General features: G+C 51.8%; 7 protein-coding genes across 7 annotated transcripts; 2 read left to right on the top strand and 5 right to left on the bottom strand.

Moving 5' to 3' along the window:
• Nucleotides 1-1878: 1878 nt before the first annotated feature.
• J4E82_007971 (uncharacterized protein) lies at nt 1879-4869 on the bottom strand (the record flags this gene model as incomplete). Its single annotated transcript, XM_051734211.1, has 1 exon — nt 1879-4869. The coding sequence occupies one exon, from the start codon at nt 4867-4869 to the stop codon at nt 1879-1881; it is 2991 nt and encodes a 996-aa protein (XP_051586030.1).
• Nucleotides 4870-5222: 353 nt separating this feature from the next.
• On the top strand, nt 5223-6390 carry J4E82_007970 (uncharacterized protein; the record flags this gene model as incomplete). The annotated part of the gene is made up of 5 exons (XM_051734210.1): nt 5223-5241; nt 5346-5481; nt 5534-5690; nt 5753-6306; nt 6357-6390. 5 exons carry the CDS (start codon nt 5223-5225, stop codon nt 6388-6390), a joined length of 900 nt encoding a protein of 299 aa, XP_051586029.1.
• Nucleotides 6391-6822: 432 nt separating this feature from the next.
• J4E82_007969 (uncharacterized protein) lies at nt 6823-8890 on the bottom strand (the record flags this gene model as incomplete). Its single annotated transcript, XM_051734209.1, has 3 exons — nt 6823-7928; nt 8292-8741; nt 8854-8890. 3 exons carry the CDS (start codon nt 8888-8890, stop codon nt 6823-6825), a joined length of 1593 nt encoding a protein of 530 aa, XP_051586028.1.
• A 557-nt stretch (nt 8891-9447) lies between these two features.
• J4E82_007968 (uncharacterized protein) lies at nt 9448-9798 on the bottom strand (the record flags this gene model as incomplete). Its single annotated transcript, XM_051734208.1, has 2 exons — nt 9448-9602; nt 9651-9798. 2 exons carry the CDS (start codon nt 9796-9798, stop codon nt 9448-9450), a joined length of 303 nt encoding a protein of 100 aa, XP_051586027.1.
• Nucleotides 9799-11596: 1798 nt separating this feature from the next.
• Nucleotides 11597-12634, bottom strand: J4E82_007967 (uncharacterized protein; the record flags this gene model as incomplete). The annotated part of the gene is made up of 1 exon (XM_051734207.1): nt 11597-12634. The coding sequence occupies one exon, from the start codon at nt 12632-12634 to the stop codon at nt 11597-11599; it is 1038 nt and encodes a 345-aa protein (XP_051586026.1).
• A 367-nt stretch (nt 12635-13001) lies between these two features.
• On the bottom strand, nt 13002-14197 carry J4E82_007966 (uncharacterized protein; the record flags this gene model as incomplete). Its single annotated transcript, XM_051734206.1, has 3 exons — nt 13002-13809; nt 13857-14103; nt 14161-14197. The coding sequence occupies 3 exons, from the start codon at nt 14195-14197 to the stop codon at nt 13002-13004; spliced, it is 1092 nt and encodes a 363-aa protein (XP_051586025.1).
• Nucleotides 14198-15103: 906 nt separating this feature from the next.
• J4E82_007965 (uncharacterized protein) lies at nt 15104-16805 on the top strand (the record flags this gene model as incomplete). The annotated part of the gene is made up of 3 exons (XM_051734205.1): nt 15104-15671; nt 15724-16272; nt 16441-16805. The coding sequence occupies 3 exons, from the start codon at nt 15104-15106 to the stop codon at nt 16803-16805; spliced, it is 1482 nt and encodes a 493-aa protein (XP_051586024.1).
• Nucleotides 16806-17362: the final 557 nt, after the last annotated feature.

The raw sequence follows: 17362 nt of genomic DNA, 5'->3' as shown, positions 1-17362 counted from the left end.
GTGTGTTTCTGGTATGTTTTCGTGTGACTTTGACGTCTTTGGGCTGGTGTGGAGAGAAAATGCGGGCGAGGGCAGAGGATATGTTTAATTTTTAGTTCCGCCCTAGCGACATATCGCATGGTCCAAGCGCGTTAGTTCTCTCTGCAGCGATGACTCCATGTTCAACGCCCAATTAAGTGCCACGACGCGACGTGCAAGTCAGCCAAGGACATGGCCTTGTATACACCTAGCGCAGTAGGTTTTGTAATTTCTTCTTCAATTCCCCATTCATTGCACTCGTCCAGCGCCTGTCGCGTGCCCCTCATCAGGAAATTTTGGTTTCTCGCCGAACTGCCCCACTGAAACTAACCTGGACGTGCGCAGTGCGTGCAGCGATGAGGCAACACGGGGCTAAAGTACACGGTAACGGCTTCAGCCTATTGGTTCTGCTAAGACGCAAGCCCCCGGGTTTGCACATGCTGCGACGAACAGCAGGGCACGCAGAGTAGATTACCGCTGGCCTGGCTCCCCTTACATCGTCATGTTTAATATCTGGCCCAGCAAAACCATCAAAGACGAAAACTTGTGCCTGCTAGACCATGTCTTCGAGATGCGATCCACGATCTGCCAAAAGTACGCTTGACGTCGCCCGGCATTGTACCCCTCCAGACGCATCTCATATCGATACGCACTGGGCCTGTATTGACGCTGGCGCCCGCAGGCGAAGAAGCGGTGAAGAGGTGCAAACGTAGCCGGCGCCTCAAACAGTAAAGTTACAGCGACTTGCGGGCCGCTGCTGCTTGTCACGATGCAGCAGCGTCCGCACTGAGGCTCGCTTGTAAATCATTTATTTAAAAATAATAGCAATACAGGACATTACTCCAGGTTTTCACGCGCATTGCAACGACTTGTGAACCGGTCTAAGCTCAACTGCTCTGTTTACTCTGCAAACTTCGGGTCAACTTTTTTTTCGTGAGGCTGAGCTTTACCTTGCTTGGAGTGCATAGGTGGGCCGGCCCACACAGTACGCCGGTTGGACGAGTCTGATTCTTGAGCTGATGCGAGATCTTCGACATGCCATATGTGCATATCCTCCCCATTGGCCGTCGGATGCGTACATACATGAATGGTAGGTTTCTCATTGGCCGAAATACTCACGTATACCCCTGGAGGCAATACAGCTACATTGCAGCTACACACCACCTAAACTTTCTGTAGGATGGCTCGCTACCAGAAGGCCACATATCCTTTTTTTTCCTTTTTGTCTGTTGCAACGCTGGGAACTTGACGATCAGGCAGAAGATGACAGAGGACGGTCTGGCCGAGGAGCCGTTGACATCTCTTGCTTTTCTGGCCTGGTGTATGTGGAGTACCAGTGGAGCCTAGACGCGACGAACACACTCAGGGTTTGAAAATCTGGATCACGCGGTTTTCCTACCTACCTACTTAGTCGGGGTAGAAAGTGGCAGAAAATTGTGTTGCAAAGGGCTCCCCGGTATTCCTACAGTAATACCTACAGTACCTACCAAGGAGACACCCACCGCCCTGCCCACCGCCTTCTGGATCACGCGCATCATGTCTTTACAACAACTAGCCCCCCATCCACAGTGGTTTAATGGGTCAGGGGCCCCATACATCTTGGAGGCAACATTACGTGATTACGCAAGTGTATGTACAAACAAGGATAAGCGTCTCTAGCTCAGACTGCTGTGACTTGCCTTTCCTTTGCAAATGTATCTACCAAAGTCTCGTGATGCCACGATAGCCTTTTTCTAGACACTCGGTATGTACAAGATTCTGGTAGACTATATGCAAGTGGCCGAAAAACGGGCTTCTAGTGCGTCGGTTCCAGCCCAAGCTATCCTCATTATCTCAGCATGCAAGCTAGAGAAGCCGGCTTCAGACGTTGAGCCGCTCGGCACCCTCCTCATTCCCGACGTCGACATCTCTAGGCGCGGCAAGACCCTCAACCTTGGCAAGCACTGCAAGATCGCCTAGAGCAGCAATGTAATCCTCATACTCGTAACCCAATTGATGAAGCATCCCTGCAGCCCACCTCAGCGTATCGCGCTTCTCTTTACGCGTGGCCTCAACCATTTCCTCGCCACTTCTCGTCTCGTTCTCCACTTCATCTTGCACCTTCCGAATGACGGCCCAGATCGTCTGTCGGTTGGGATTGATGCGTCCTTGCAAGGTGAGCGTAGCGCCAGACTCCTGCCTAACTTCAATATCTTCCGGTCGATCCTCATACTCAATGCTCCTTGTGACGCGATATTGCGGCATAGTGGGTAATCCGCCCGGCGCTCGATATGACTCTAGATATCTTCTTGACGTGTGACACCAAGTTTCTACCATCGCTTTGCCCTTAGCGCTGCCGTACCCACCGAGTACGCCGCTTAGTATGCGGTTGAAATCGTCAGTGGAGAGACTGACTGCTTGACGGGAGGAAAAAGCGAGGAAGCGAGAGCAGTAAGCTTTCCACTCGCTGTCTACGGTCGACATGATGGATAAGGTGCAGTAGAGCTCATCGCGTATATTGCCAAGTATCATGTTCTCCCATGCGAAGAGCAATCCAGTGAAGGTTTCCTGGGCGCGTACTTTGACTTCTTCGGGGCCAGGCGAAGTTCGAAGGAGTTCTGCAGCAAAGCTCGAAATGATGATGGGCCGCGGTCTAAATGTAGAGGTCTCTTCCACATACTTTTGCATGCCTCGGACAGAGTCCCATTGACGGAGTTTGATCTGTGAACACAGCAAGGCTGTGAGAATCTCGGCTGGCATGCGGTACTGCTGGTATTTCTCATTCCATGTACCGGCCTTCTTGACGACGTCTAAGACGAGCTTATTCTCTCCGGCCATTGTACCGAAGCGAACGACAGAAGCGGATATGTTACGATGACTGTGTAATTCACTACCGATCAGAGGACCATCCAAATCGTCAGAGAAAAGTAGCCAACGGCCCAGATCATACAGCTTTGACTCGGTGACTAGATCTAGCAGCCGCGCAAGGAGAGGAAGGGGGAGCTTGATGTCAAAAGCCGGAAATTCGACTGGTGGCAAATGGCTTGTAAAAGGTTCATCAGGTCGTAATTGCGGACTGCTGCGAAGGACTTGAAAGAACTCTTCCACAGACTTTTGTTTGTTGTCATCAGTGTGTTGTTGAAGCATAGACAGTGTAGTTATTGCTCCCTGGATGTCTCCATTGCTGATGAAAGCACGCATCGCCCGATGCAGGAAGCTGAGTGGTATGGTGGTGGGCTCAAAAAAGTAAGGTACTTCGGTACTAGCGGAGGCAGACGCATTTGCAGAGCCGACCTCACCACCAAATCCTGGAGCCAGCTCGAAAACCCTCAAAAGTAGCTCTGGTCGCTTCTCGGGGGCGAAGCCGCCAGATTCAATTAATCGGGCCATGACGGAGTCCCAAGCTGAAGAACCGAGACTTAAGTTGTTCTTGTCTAAGAAGCCTTTTAGAGTCTTGATAGAGGCAATCAGACTTTCTGGAGTAGCACCGCGAGCTCCTACCCCTAGTCGCATTTGATTGACAAGCCCGTCAACGAAGCCTGTAACGATCTCGCTGCTTATAGTTCTGCGGGTTCGTGCGCGGTCTTCTGCGCTTGCAGCAGCTTCCCCGTTCATTGGAAGCAAGCTCCAAGCTGTTGTCGGAGCTGGGGCCTTACTCTGCTCTGCTTCTAGGATCTCCCGCCAACTGATGAGTGCCCAGGCGTGTTCTCCCTCTCTGTTTGCCAGTTGCTCCAAGATGGCAGCACCGTCAAGTGTCCAGCCACCGTGCAAACATGACCACAGAACAAGCTCTAGCCACAGCTCCGGAGCCACTTCCGTAACCCGAACCTTGTAACGCGATCCAGGTATCTCGTGGCCGAGGAAGTAGTGAGCGTTGGCGCGATCCTTGGCAGTCTTGACGGAAGCTTCGTGAGCATTCCAGGTCGCATCAGACAGAGCTGTCAAGATCTTGGACGATAGCATGTGGAGTGTCGGAGGCTGCTGGAAGGCATGCTTATCCTGTGGATTTCGGTATGTGTAGACTGAGTCAGGCATCAGGCCCAAATGATGCAGATAGGCAATCATCTCCAAGACGTGCGGCATAATGGTGTGTTGCTCGCCGTTGCTCTGCTCCGCAGCCGCCAATATCATATTTGCCAGGCTCCTCCACAGCTGTCCCAGGGCTCGCTTGACCATGACATGCGAATAGCGAATCGATTCGGGGTCGGATGTTACGACGTCCAGTGTAAGTTGCAACTTGCGGTTTGGGTATGTCCTTTGAAGACGCAAGGGACCTTCAGTCAGCTCTTTCAAAGACCGGTGTTCTTCTCCCTGCAATATAGCATATGAATACTGCTCAAGATGAGCGCTCAGATCGAGTGGAGAATTCCCGTCTTCTGTGAGCTTCTTGACTATCCATAGTACCGTCTGCCATTTCCCCGCCTCTACCCCCAGGTAGCTAAGGATGTCTATTGAAGCATCCTGGGCTTTGTTGATGAACAACGCGAAGTCGAGCGAGGTTGTGGGCCTTTCTGGCTCGTCGGACGTCGCTTGCCGCAGGTGACGCGGAAGGAATGGCTCAATGGCATCGAGCCATGCTTTGATATCGCCACGAGCCTCTCGAAGTGGATACTGTATGCGTGATCGAATGCGTTCTTTAGGCTTGAGAGGAACTACTCGGGTAATCACATCCCCTCTATCTTCCGTCGGTGGCTGAAGACGTGACTGTGCATCTGTGGGGCGGCGTTTTCCAGAGGTGAAGGTGCGTTTCGAGGGTCTACTGAGGGCGGGAACGAGGAAGGCGGCGACAGAACAGGGAGCAGCGATTCCACGAGAGTTCGGACGGAAAGCCTGTGAGAGGGCGCTGCGAAAACATGTATGCGCAGCGCTCATTGAGGGGTGGCGGATGAGGGGTGAGGGTGAATGCTCGTGCCAGCGGCATGTCTTGACTTTTTCTGACTAGGATCATGACGAACTGCACTCTCCAGATCCGAGACGCGCTAAACTGGCTGACAGGGATCAGCGCCCGTGCTCAAGGCTGCCCTGCCACTAGCGCCTCCTGTGGTGACCTCACGCGTCGACTGGCGCAAACATTTCGCGACGTCCAGCAATTGAAACAAGACAGGACACTTTCACCCACTGCAGCCTAACACGTCTGCACATATAAGCAATTACTTCTGCGCGTGTCCGCAAAACACATAGCAACCCAAACCCCACCTACCTCCCGATACCTGACAACCGCGATCATGGGTGTCTATCGCGTCGGTAAGTACCTGAACGAAGTTGGATACTGGCGCGGCCAATGACCTCTAGGCCGCATGACAAAACCACGGTTTCCGTTCACCAGAACTGGGCTGATTGTGCTTCAGAGGAATCTCCTAACAACCGCGCCGGTTGTCAAGTTAAAGAATGCAAAGATTCTGGCAGCAAGATAATGAAGGGCCAGTTCCGCTATGCGACACAAGTAACTATCAAAGATCACGTCAGCTGGCAATACCGTCATTGGTACGTTTTGATGTTTGCCGTGTTCCTGTCACTTGCATACTGATCATCCCAGGGGATGCGTTACTCCTAAACAGATTGAAAATCTGATCGAGACATGCGGAGGTGATACTGACATGGTCGATGGCTACGACGAGTTGCCCGCCGAATTTCAAGAAAAGGTCGATTTCGCGCTCAAGAACGGCCACATTCCGGACGAGGACTGCACACGCGTAAGTATCTTCACATTTCACCCCAGATGATTCGCCAGCGATTCACTTACTAACCGTCTCAGGATCCTGAGCTAAACCGTCCAGGCGTAAAGAAGCCTAGGGCAAAGAAGGCAAAGAAGGGCGCCGAAGATAATGACGACGAGGACGCTGCTTCCCCACCCAAGAAGAAGCGCGCAACCAAGGCCAAGAAGAACGAGGTCAAGGACGAAGTCGAAGATGAAGAGGAGGAGGAGGCCCCGGCACCAGCTCCCAAGAAGCGCGCCACCAAGGCCAAGAAGGTCAAAGCAGAGGATCAGGACGAAGAAGATGTCCCAGCTCCCGCCCCTGCCCCTAAGAAGCGCGGCCGACCTGCCAAGAAGGAAGTCGAGGAAGAAGACGGCGACGAAGAGGCCGCCCCTCCTGCAAAGAAGGCTCGAGCCAGCGGCCGTGCCAAGAAGGCTGCTCAGCACACCGACGCTAGCGACAAGGAAGCTCCCAAGCCCAAGAAGGCTCGAGGCAAGAAGGCTGCAGTCGAGAACCTTGATCCCGAGCCTGAAATCGGTCTCGATTCTGAGGCTGAAGTGCTTTCGGATCACGCAAAGGAAGCTCCCGAGCCTAAGAGAGCTCCACAGAAGAGGTATGTTTAGCTAAGGGATAATCATCGTACTTATGACTAATGGTATTAAGGGGCCGCAAGAAGGCCGCCGCCGCCGCCGAGTAAGCTTGCCTCGTGTATGACCAATAAGTTGTATTACCGAACCATGTAGTCGATTTACGACGAGGCGTTAAGGATTGTCATGGAGAGTATCGTATGTGTTCTTACGCAGTAGAGATACCCAGGGGAGCGTCGTGCTTATGAGAGTCGTTGTGCACGGACAAGGCAAAGTCAGTTCATATTTAGCGTTACATGTATATCAGTAGGTCTCTCTTCCTCTCCTTTAATGTTATCGCAATGTTCAATCTTTATTTGTTAATTGTCTCGTTTTTGTGTTACATTGAGAAAATTGCTCACAGCCCATTCATTATCACGCGCTTCGTATCACGTATTTGTATCGTACCACGTGGATTCCAATTACATCCACTCCGTTCCATTATCTCTCCCAGGCTTCATACATAGCAAAATAACCAGCCCAAAATCTGAAATCATATTCCCTCACACACCCTTCAGCCTCTCCACCTCCTCATTCATCAACTTCTTCCAATCCACCATCACCCTTCCACCCTCACACTCAACCGTGGGAAACAAGTCCTTGAACCCAGCACCATTCCTAGCACGCTGCGTCATATGCTCGTGTACCACGTCCTGACCATTACAAGACTCCGAGTGTAGTGGGCAGCGGGCTACGAAGGTAATTTTCTGAGCATCAGTGGTGGTGGCGCTGGTGGTGTTGTCGTTCTCAGTACCAGTGTGCTCGGTAGGCGGGACGAAGCTGAACGGAAATATTAGACGGGGCGTTGATGGTGGGTTGGCGGCGTTGTAAGCTTCATTCAGTGCCTTGGAAGCAGCGCGTGGACGGCCAGTGTGTACAGATTTCGATCCAGCGCGTGGACGACCTGTGACAAGAGGTTTCTTATCAGCGCGATCTATGTAGCTAGCGGGCGGAACATCGTCATCGAAAGCGGGAAAAGAGGAAGTATCCGGTGTGTGCCGAGGAACTGGAAAGGTGAAGGCCGGCATGGCATCGCGGTGCAGTGACGTTGCAACTACCGGGCTTCCAAATAGACCAGTGGGTGGATGGACAATGGGCGTCTGTGACTGCGATGAAGACGTCTCTGGCTCGGCGTTGACTATATCGTAATGCCTCATTGCCAACTCTCTCAAATACGCCGTACTCTCCGTAGACCGATAACCCGGTGCACGGAACGGGCTAGACTCCCTTGTCTGAGCCCTAGATGCATCATTACGAATCACATCCGGATGACCCAGACCATGGAGATACAAACCCTCATCGACGTCCTTCTCGGGTGAGTTTGAATCACCCCGTGGACCCCGGCTATTCACCCTTGACAACGGGCGCGAGCGAGACCGCAAAGAGACACGAGAAGGCGACGGCCTCCGGCTCACAGTTTCCACAAACGCAGAAATATCGTCTGGGTCCATCCAGCCCTGTGATACCCCAAGGTTGGCTACCAGTTCCCCATCTCGTCCTTCCCGGTGTCCGCTTCCTCGCAGATGGTCCTCTGTTACATCTGCAAGAGGACTCATGGACCGGCGGAAACCTTCTTCTGCGAGAAGTTGGTTCAGACGCGAAGTGCTTGCTATAGGCCGGAGTGAAACATGACCATGGCCGTCGTGGCCGTTGCGTACACTGAGACCATGGAGGTGGGTTGGTGAGACGGGGCGTGAGACGGAGGGCGTGTTGTCTACAGAGGCGTGGCGGGATCCGGGGGCGGAGTATGCGAGATACCTACCGCGGTCGTGGGGTGTGTAGGCTGTTGATGGAAAAGTTTGTGCAGGCGGAGCTTCGACGGCGCCGATTCGCGGAATGTTGACTGGAGAAGATGAGCTTTGTTGGCTGGTCACTGGTTGGTAGTGAGTCTGCGGGCGGCAAGCACTCTTTGACGATACTTGTGAGGGAACTAGCAATGTCGTAAAGGACGGGACACGTAAGGGAGCTTGACTGGGCAAGGGTTCCTGTGCGCTTGCCTTGGGAGTCGTAGCAGCGTCAAAATCCTTTGTGCTGCTTGCCACAGTCTCGGTTTCAATTCTCTTGTGTTCTCCCGTCTCTTCTGCTTCAAGTACCTTCCTCGTCTCCTGCTTCTTGAGTTCTTCCTGCGCTTGTTGGAATTCCCATTCGTGTACGCAAGACTTCTGTAAGGCGGCAATATCCTGTTCGAGTATAAGATCCGGGTCTGTATGATTGTAAATGGGCGCTTGATCTTTGACGACTCCTACTATGTTGATGCCCTTTTTTGTTGAAAATGGGACAGGTTCAATGGGGTTGCTAGCTGGAAAAGCATAGATGAAGTGGCCTCGGTAGTGATACGCAACGCCAGTCTCGAGCGTGTGATGACCTTTAAGCCCGGAGATATAGACACGTTGTCCAGTGGCTTTGATACGAGCTGCGCGCTCTGACATTTAGTCAGTATGTGAGCTTTGAGTGGTCCGCACGGATATTTGCTCTTTGATTGATCACATGGGGAAGTCGCGATAGTTACATCTCGGTGTCCACGCTCGACTTACCATTGGCGATGGTCTTCGCACAGCCTTGCCCAGCCATGTTTTATGCGTTGAATTGGAGAGTTGTATGCGTCGGCGCTGAGGTCGTACGTGGTGTCACAACAGTGTCGCGACAATCGCAGATAAGACTTGGACCCTCAGCGATGGTAGCTAGTCGTGGGAGTAAAGTAGACAGATGTTGGAAGCCCTTTATTTTTGTCCAGTGGTTTGAGGCGATCGCGTGCACAAGAGCAAACGAAACCTGAACTAATACCATGACGAATGACCCTGCGCGTTGCACTGTAGTGAAAGTGAAAGGGGAACAGGAGAAAAGAACGTCCTCTGGAGTAGTAAACAAGCGACAAAGATAGGCCAGGGAAGAAGTATACTCTACCTTTGCAACGGGATATGAGAGGCAATTGCCTCTATCAAGTCGAATATAAGACATCGGTGACATCAGTGCATATGGGAAATATCATATCTCAAGCGTCAGAATGTTTACGAATTCAACAAGAACAGTGACGCGCGAGGACAGGTAAAGACTCTTGAATAGATAGGATATCAAATTCATTACTCCACGCTATCAAAATCCTCCTCTTTCATGTCGGGTATCACACTCTATCGTGTAGAAGAAGTACCATCAGAACCGTCAGCAGCAGCACCGAGACCCTCCTCATCACCAGGCTCGGTGTACGTGCCAGCCTTCTTTGTAGCATGACGCGTGCGTTCGTCAAGGATGTTGGAGCTGTCGATAGCATCCTTCTCATCGCGCTCTGAAACATGTTAGGGCCGTGGCGATTGTTTGTGTTGTAGATACATACCGAGCTGCGCATCAGAGTCACCGCCATTGGTGTACTCGGTCGCCTCTACGGGCGCCTCGTCGGCCTGGACGGGGATCTCGGACTGGCCGGTACGGGACTTGTAGTCGTTGTCCATGGCGTTGCCGCTGGGGATGTCACTGGAGCTCATTGTGATGATGTTGGTGTGGATGTTATTCAGGGGTGAATATAGAATTGGTAGAGATGTATGAGGATGGAGGCAGCTGTGATGATTTGATGATGTGATGTGTTGATGTAGAGCAACTTGTGTGGCATCATCTCTTTATGTAGGAATTGCTGTCAAACAGAGAAGGGATACGTCATGTAGTCTTCTCAAGCCTCTGATGCAACAAGATGGTTCGAAACAACAAGGGGCACGGTTCGCAATCTAGATCCCATGCTACGATCGCGATTATGACAGCATAGTCGAGAATCCGATACTGACCTCCACAATGCGCCATGCCAGCATGAGATTGACGTGTACTGCAAGTGGATAAGCATGTCGATCCGGCAAGCGGGATCCCTTACTAGAGGCGGGAGATGATGATCGCTTGTCAATAAGGTGCGATGCAATGACAAGTCTAAATGTGAGAGTCGCTGCGTCATACGATGGCGATGATGCAAGTAGATTTGGATGATCCACGGCAGCCATCCAGTATCCCTTCTCTTAACTGTCAAGCGGCTATGCGCCAGCATCTTTGGTGTGCCATTGAGCTGTGTGAAGCCATACAGATGTGAGCGATGCAGGGACGGGGTGCGATACGATACCCTGAAACTGCGTCATCCTTTTGCAAACGCACGGCATCTAAGTACCCGCCATGCAAGGGACAACAAGAAGTCCCATCAACCCAAAGCTAGCAACGCACCTGTAGCCAAAAGAAGGTGACAGTCGACGTCAACACGAGCGTAGCGCCAGGGGAGTGTGGAGCCTTGTGTTTGGGCAGGGAGATTGGCGAGATCGATCGTGCATGAGATATCGGATTCTGTAAGATGTCGATGACGCTGGGGCTGGGGGACCTGGAAGTTTGTTTTGCGGTGGCTGGGTTGACGGGTCGACGTTAGGTTAGGAGCATTGACGCGAAACGCGAGATCGCGACGTCACGACATCACGACGTTGGCCCGGAAGCCATTCCGACTACCCAGAACGATGGACAACGCCATCTGGCAACGCGTGTACAAGTCTTCTCGATCGACGAAGTCCATAATGTCGTTGCCCACTGCACTGCTGCTTAGAGCATACGAGCATGTTCCCGACACCCAATTGCTCAAGTTGGTTGTTGAGGAGCAAAACACTGAGAACAAACGGCGCCAAGCTTTTATCCTCGGGCATTTTTACTAACAAATCGCTTACGGTCAAAAACACTTGGATAGTCGAGTCTCTCATGTTCGAGATGCGACTCTATGTGGGATAGCAAGTGGGACAGTGAGCGGGGCACTTTTCAAAGGTTGAGCGACCTTCGTGGGCGCGCTTAACGAGCCTGCATTCTTGGAATATGAAGAATTCTTTTACCAATACTGGGATCAAATCACCTTCCGTCAGCGTGGCCGAGGTATGTTACCAGTATGAACTTCCAGATCGCAAGTGCTGACAATGGATAGTGGTTATGGCGTGTGACTCAAGCGAAAGCTTGTCTTCTTCGGAAGACGCACTCTCAAGAGGTTTCTCATAGGGCAACCTGCGTGGGTGTAAGTTCCAGGACCACATCGCTCGCTACGAGCATGTTACTAACAAACTCATCAGTCGAATCCCACCGCTGACAGCATTCTTTTTGCTTGCTTCTGTGTCTTTTCGAACAGTAGGATAAGATGCGATGCGATTTGTCTAAAACAATCTTCTCTTTTTGCTCATGAAGATTTTCGGAACGTTCCGAGCTACCTCGCATAACTTCGGAACTTTGTTTGACTCAATGTTACCCCCCTTACAAAACACTAGAATGACGAAAGATCTATCAGACGTCTGAGCTGTCCTTGAGGCATGATAGATGCGGCTCGTGACTCAAAAAGTCTCCCCCATTTCGATAAACTCTAAGAATCTCCGAGTTCCGCTCCTTCGCTTGGTGGACCATTCGCTCAATAGCATCCATAGCGAGCTCTGCAATCTGCTGCTCATCAGCTTCTTTGGCTTCATCCCGGATCTCATGCAAGCGTTTCAGCCAGAACATCCACCTCCAAGGCGTGAACCCAATTGGCGACCTTGACCCGAAGTCTGATTCCACGAAGAGACTGCCTCCTCGACCAACATCGCTCGGACAGTCGTTCCAATATGTGTCTGAGAGCATAATAAGATTGTGCCCGACAATCTTGATCCATGCACAGACGGACGGCAACAGATATATGTGACTCAAGTTGTGAAGTGTTCTGTGCTTGTCTTCTTCGTCCGGCTCGTCTCCGATGCGAAGGGCTCGCGCCTCTTCGAACGCATAACGGAAGAGGTGAAGAGCAATCTGGCACAACCGATCTTTACCAACGCGAGTCGAGGCGAGCTTGGCCAGGAAAGCTGAGAAGTTCAGTCGGTGAGCGCCGGACATGGATCCAGCGTACTCCATCCAATACTTCGTCATATCGGTCGCAAAAAAAGGTAAGTCGTTCCACAAGACTCCGTCAGCTGTGCGTGCAATGTCGATGTCGTTATTGTCATAGTTCGGCGTGGGCCTCGTCAGCGGGCCAAGGCCCTGAATCCTGAGGATATCAAGGACTAAGCTGTCATTCTCAGGCTTGTCGTGCGGTGCGTGGCGACTGAGCTGGTAATACATATGCCAGATAGAACATATGGGGCCCTGAAGAGAGTCGGTGCCAGATCCGAAGCAGTATTTGTTGGTGACAGCCCACGTCCTGTTGCGGAATGCCACTGTTCTGACTTCTTCCAGCTCCCCCCGAGCAATGCACTCCACAATGTCCTGTTGGTCTATAACACTGCGCTCGGATCCACTAGCCTGGGGAACTCCTTGTGGCTCGGGAGCCAAGAGAGCGTCGCGATAGCGATGCATGGTGAAAGGCAAATTTTCGGGCAGGTAACAATGGTATGGAGAGAAAGAATATGGCCTCAACAGCGGGAGAACAAGGCGACCGATGCGAACTTGCACGTGCCTTAGTGCATGCGTGGCAGCGGCGCGGTCCGCCAACAGCCCCTACCTAGCTTCTTAGGTATCCAACTGCATAGCCGCGCTGGCTGCCTCGAACCCACAAGAGACCGCCTCTGGTATGCATTTCGTGCACTGGAACGAGCGGAAAACCTTACTAGATAGTACCTAGAATTGCATTTCAAAGTTAACCATGAGTTTATCCCTAATACACATATAGAATGACCACGCCAAAGATGCAGAAAGACTATCAGATAACACAGCCGTGACCATTCTACGCACTGGCACCGGCATCCGCCACAGTCCCGCTCTCGCTGGTATCCTTCTTCGCCTCCTCAGTCTTCTTCGCAGCGGCCATCTGCCATGCTGGGATAGCGGCGCGTCCCGGCGACGGCCTACCGTAAGCAGGGAGCGGCTTCTCTGTGCTAGGAGTGGGAATGGAGCTAGGCGCGGGTGTTGTAGCACCATTGGTCTGGTTCTCGGTCGAGCTCGTGCCGTTGGTCTGCTCGCTGGGCGCAGGGGTAGACGATGGCTGGGGAGTTGATGCCGAGGCAGCAGGTGTGCTGGTGCCGTAGTAGCTTGAGGTGCTCTGTGGGCGTGGTGGTGGTGCGCCGGATCCCATCCTGTTTCCGATCAATGTCTTCAGGCTCTTCAGCTCAGTAGACAGCTCCTTCAGCCTGTTGTCGGTCGCCTCCTTCTGGGAGTCAAGCGCCTTTGGGATCAAGTCCCTCAGGCCTCGGACGTCGTCCTCAATGCGTCTGTTGTCGTCGCCCTGTCTTCTCGATGACTCCTTTAGACTCGACAGAACACTCTCCACCTCGCCCAGCGCGTCGTCGAGTCTGTGTGTCCGTGCCTCTTCCGAAGCCTTGAGAGCGGATGTGTCGGTGTTGAGTTGCTCGAGGAGATCGAATGCGCGCTTGAACTGTTCGTCGACAGAGGCCTTGTCTTGCTCCAGTTGGGGTTGCGTAGGTGGCTGTATGAGGGGCAGGACGTATCGTTTCGCTGTGAAGTATAGACCGTACCCTACACCGCCCATTACCGTCGCCATGATGAAGTAGTCTCGCCAGTCGCGTTTCGGGGGTCTATGTAATCAGCATCAACTTCGAGTATCTGGGGTATGCGAGCTTACTCTGGTGGCGGTGGCGGCGGTTGCCAGTACCCTTGGGGAGGATAGCTCGCATATGGGGCTGCAGGTGGTGGTCTGTACGCATTGCTGGCTACTGCGGATGTCTGGGGTGGAGGCGATGAAGGTAGGCTGGGGTCTTCGGCTGCACGCGCGAGCGAGACATCGACTTCTTCTTGCGTGAGGTTCTTGGACTGGAGGAAAGCGATGCGCTTCTCAAGGGGCGCGCTGGCAACCGACGGGTCTTGGAGGACTGACGAGAATGATTAGTATCGTCGCGTAGCGTGGAGCGCGGCACGCATCAACTTACAAGATACAGCAGACTGTATGATATCCTCGCGCACCATCTTGACTGCACGTTACGCAATGCCGGTAGCACGCGCGGGTTGTCGATTGATGATGGAACTGGAGAGTCGCGAAATGACGATCCGAAAGCTGGAGGCGGGTATGCCTCGGCTCCTTTAGATCGGCGGTCGGTTCCGCCTCGTCTCACGTGGCACGGCGACCGCACTTTCTTTCCGACTTCGACACTTCAACGCGAGACGTCCAAACGTCAGATTGCGACTTTTGATTACAGCATTCACTGACGCTCGAATATCTCGACACTTGGGCTCTGCATGCTATTTCATTGAATCATGAGCCATCATTCACGAAGTTAGGTACATGGTACCCCTGTATAGCGTGTCTTTTAGAAGTACGACATGAGCATGTCTTTGAATTACCTATCTCTAAGTATCATGGTATTGGTTTTCTTCTTAGTTATATCACTTATCTCAGTTCATCTCATTGTCTCTTTCACTCCATAATGACATTGTTCCGCTATAACATCGGGAAGAAAGAGCAGCAAGCCACGAAAGCCATAGAAATCACTACACAGCTGTCGCATAGGCGGCTTGCATGTTTCGTAAAATTTTCTTTGGTTTTTGAAGCATCGAAAATTGTTAACGCGCACTCTTTGTAAGCGTCTTTAACTTCCAGGTCTATTGTTTGATTATGTGCATCAATCACTTGGTGTTTGGACAACCTACATAAAGCCTCTTGGTTTGGCCTGGTTGTATAGGGTACCGCCCACTCTTCAGAAGAGAGCTTGCTCATCGCTATGGTCAGGAGTAGTCTGCGTACTCGATACGAATGTGTAGTCGTCCGAAAGGGGAAGGTTATTGTGTGCGAATCGATTTTGCTGCGGTGCATTCGCGCCTTCACTCCGTTGTGAACAATGTCCAAGACAAACGAAACTTCTCGCCCCTCAATCAATGTCACTTTCGTTAGCTTCCTATTGCATCTCCTCCAAGTTTCGCTCGTTCACAGAATTTGCCATCAAGCTCAGCGTCAACATGGATCATACTAACATTATCGACACCGACGAAGCCGCATACGCGATGGCTGCGGCCTCTCAAGGCAAGGGCAAAGGCAAGGGTAGGAAGAAATCGAATGACACCCGCGCGAGCAGTCCCATAAAGCCGACGAAGACGACCATGGAACCAACGAAGGCAAGGTCAAAGACCCCGGCAAGTCCGACATCGCCTACAACTCCCACCTCGACGCAGGCTTCCGCACCCAGGTTCTACGAAGCAAATGGCTTGAAGATTCCGCTCTATAGTCAAAACGGCCTGGGTAACAAGGAGAGGCCCAACGCTCGCCTGTCCAAGACTCTTCTCAAATACAACACGGACGAGCTACTCGATATCGTTGGGCAGTATGCAGGTGCAGATAAGAGGCAAGAGCTAAAGAATAAGGGACTAGCAAAGACGATGCTTGCAAACTGGATTGAAGAGAAGGAAACACTTGCTCTTGGACGCAATCCGAAGTCGGAACTGTCTTGTAGGTTCATACCTACCCTGCTCACTGCGAGCAGATGTAATTACAATCCAAGTTGCAGATGATCAAGGAAAAGTCGAGCAGTCCGATGATGTCGCTTCCTTCCTAGCACCCACTACCGTAACATCTTCTAGCCTAAATACTAGGAAGTATACCGCTACAACTCCCGCCTCCAACAGCCAAGGAGTTTATCCGCCAACCTCGACCAAAGGCGATGATATATTCGGCCAGCCCCGTCAGCTGAAGAGGAGCGCACCTGGTAGGTCACGGGACGACCAACCACCCGCGAAGTTACAGAAGCGTGACGTAACAACAAACTTGAGTATTACAGATATTGAGAATTTGGATAAGAAACGCTCGATAGACAAGTCAGTCGACGACGTTATACCAACGCTTTCGCAAACGAACGCGCAAACGAACGCGTATAACGACAGAGATCATGATATATACCCCCAGAACGCTTTCTTCGACAGCACTGGCATGAATCCGTCTGATCCCGACCGCTCTTCGATAATAGTCCGGGGTGCCGATGAGGATCGCGTGTTGACTGCTACCTTTCATGAGACGTTTCGCGGGCCCGTGACATACCTCTTTGAGACAACAAGTAAGTTACAGAACTTCTTTACCAAATCCTAATAGACTTCAAGGTACTATTAGGTATCGCAAAACATCTGATAGTAATCTGAGTACCTCCTGGAGTGGTCAATACATACTCTCTTCTCGGCCATTTACTCCGCTTGCTGCTATCACTACACCCCACTAATTCCCCCAGTACCACACAATGCTCCCAGCCCCCCTTTAAGAATTTCTCCACCTCCCATTCCATACCTGAAGGAAGGATTGCATGGTCGTAACGGCGATTTCCAAGACGACCCCGACCGCCGCACAGGTGTAGGCCATCAGATTGAACCAGAAGACCAACTCAAGTGGGACGAATACAAGAACTTCCACGGCACAATCTACCAACAGTTTCCACAATACCCAGCCACGGTTACAGCTGAGATGAAGAAGGCATGGAACCAATGGCATAGATGGTATGGTGATTTCACGAAGAAGTATCCTGGGTATGCGGTATCTCACCTTTGGCCTTGTGGGTGCGAGGTGGCCAGAGATGAGGATGAGAGTGAGGAGGACTAGGGGTGAGATACTTCTGCTGTCCGCGTGCGCAACATGGTGTGGGTTGCTGGAATTATGGTTGGCTCGTCTACTGTGTGCCATGGTATTGCAGTTGCTGGAGTGGACTTAACCAAGGTATTGTTGCACTCAGATGTGAGAAGAAGGGCACGTTTTTCGCATTAGCCAAGAGCACCACAAGCATGTAAGCTCGGTTGTTCAAGATGTCGGATCATCGTTTGTATCTTTGAAGCATCTTGCACTGCAGTGTATCAAGCTATAAAGATCCAAAGGCACTTGATCTTGAGACTATCCACCATACGCAAGGCCTCGAGCTGTCCGTGGGATACCTAGAGTACCTTTGGGTTTGCTTGTCAGTACAAGACTTTTTTTGATAAGATCTAGCTGTGTGGAGGCCATTGCCGATGATGGGTTCTTACCTCATGTGCTAACCTCCTTTACGGCACTGAAGACATCTGCACTGACTTTAATCCCAAGGCCTCATTGCTCTGGTACTCCAGTAATACAACACCTCGCTACGATGGATACTCCACTTACCTGGCATATATTCCTTCCCAAAA

The sequence above is a fragment of the Alternaria postmessia genome, assembly GCF_024291825.1.
Source record: "Alternaria postmessia strain BMP 2775 chromosome Unknown scaffold_59, whole genome shotgun sequence".
Classification (NCBI taxonomy): domain Eukaryota; kingdom Fungi; phylum Ascomycota; class Dothideomycetes; order Pleosporales; family Pleosporaceae; genus Alternaria; species Alternaria postmessia.
The sequence above is the reverse complement of the archived record's forward strand: the minus strand, read 5'-3'. Positions and strand labels throughout refer to the sequence as shown.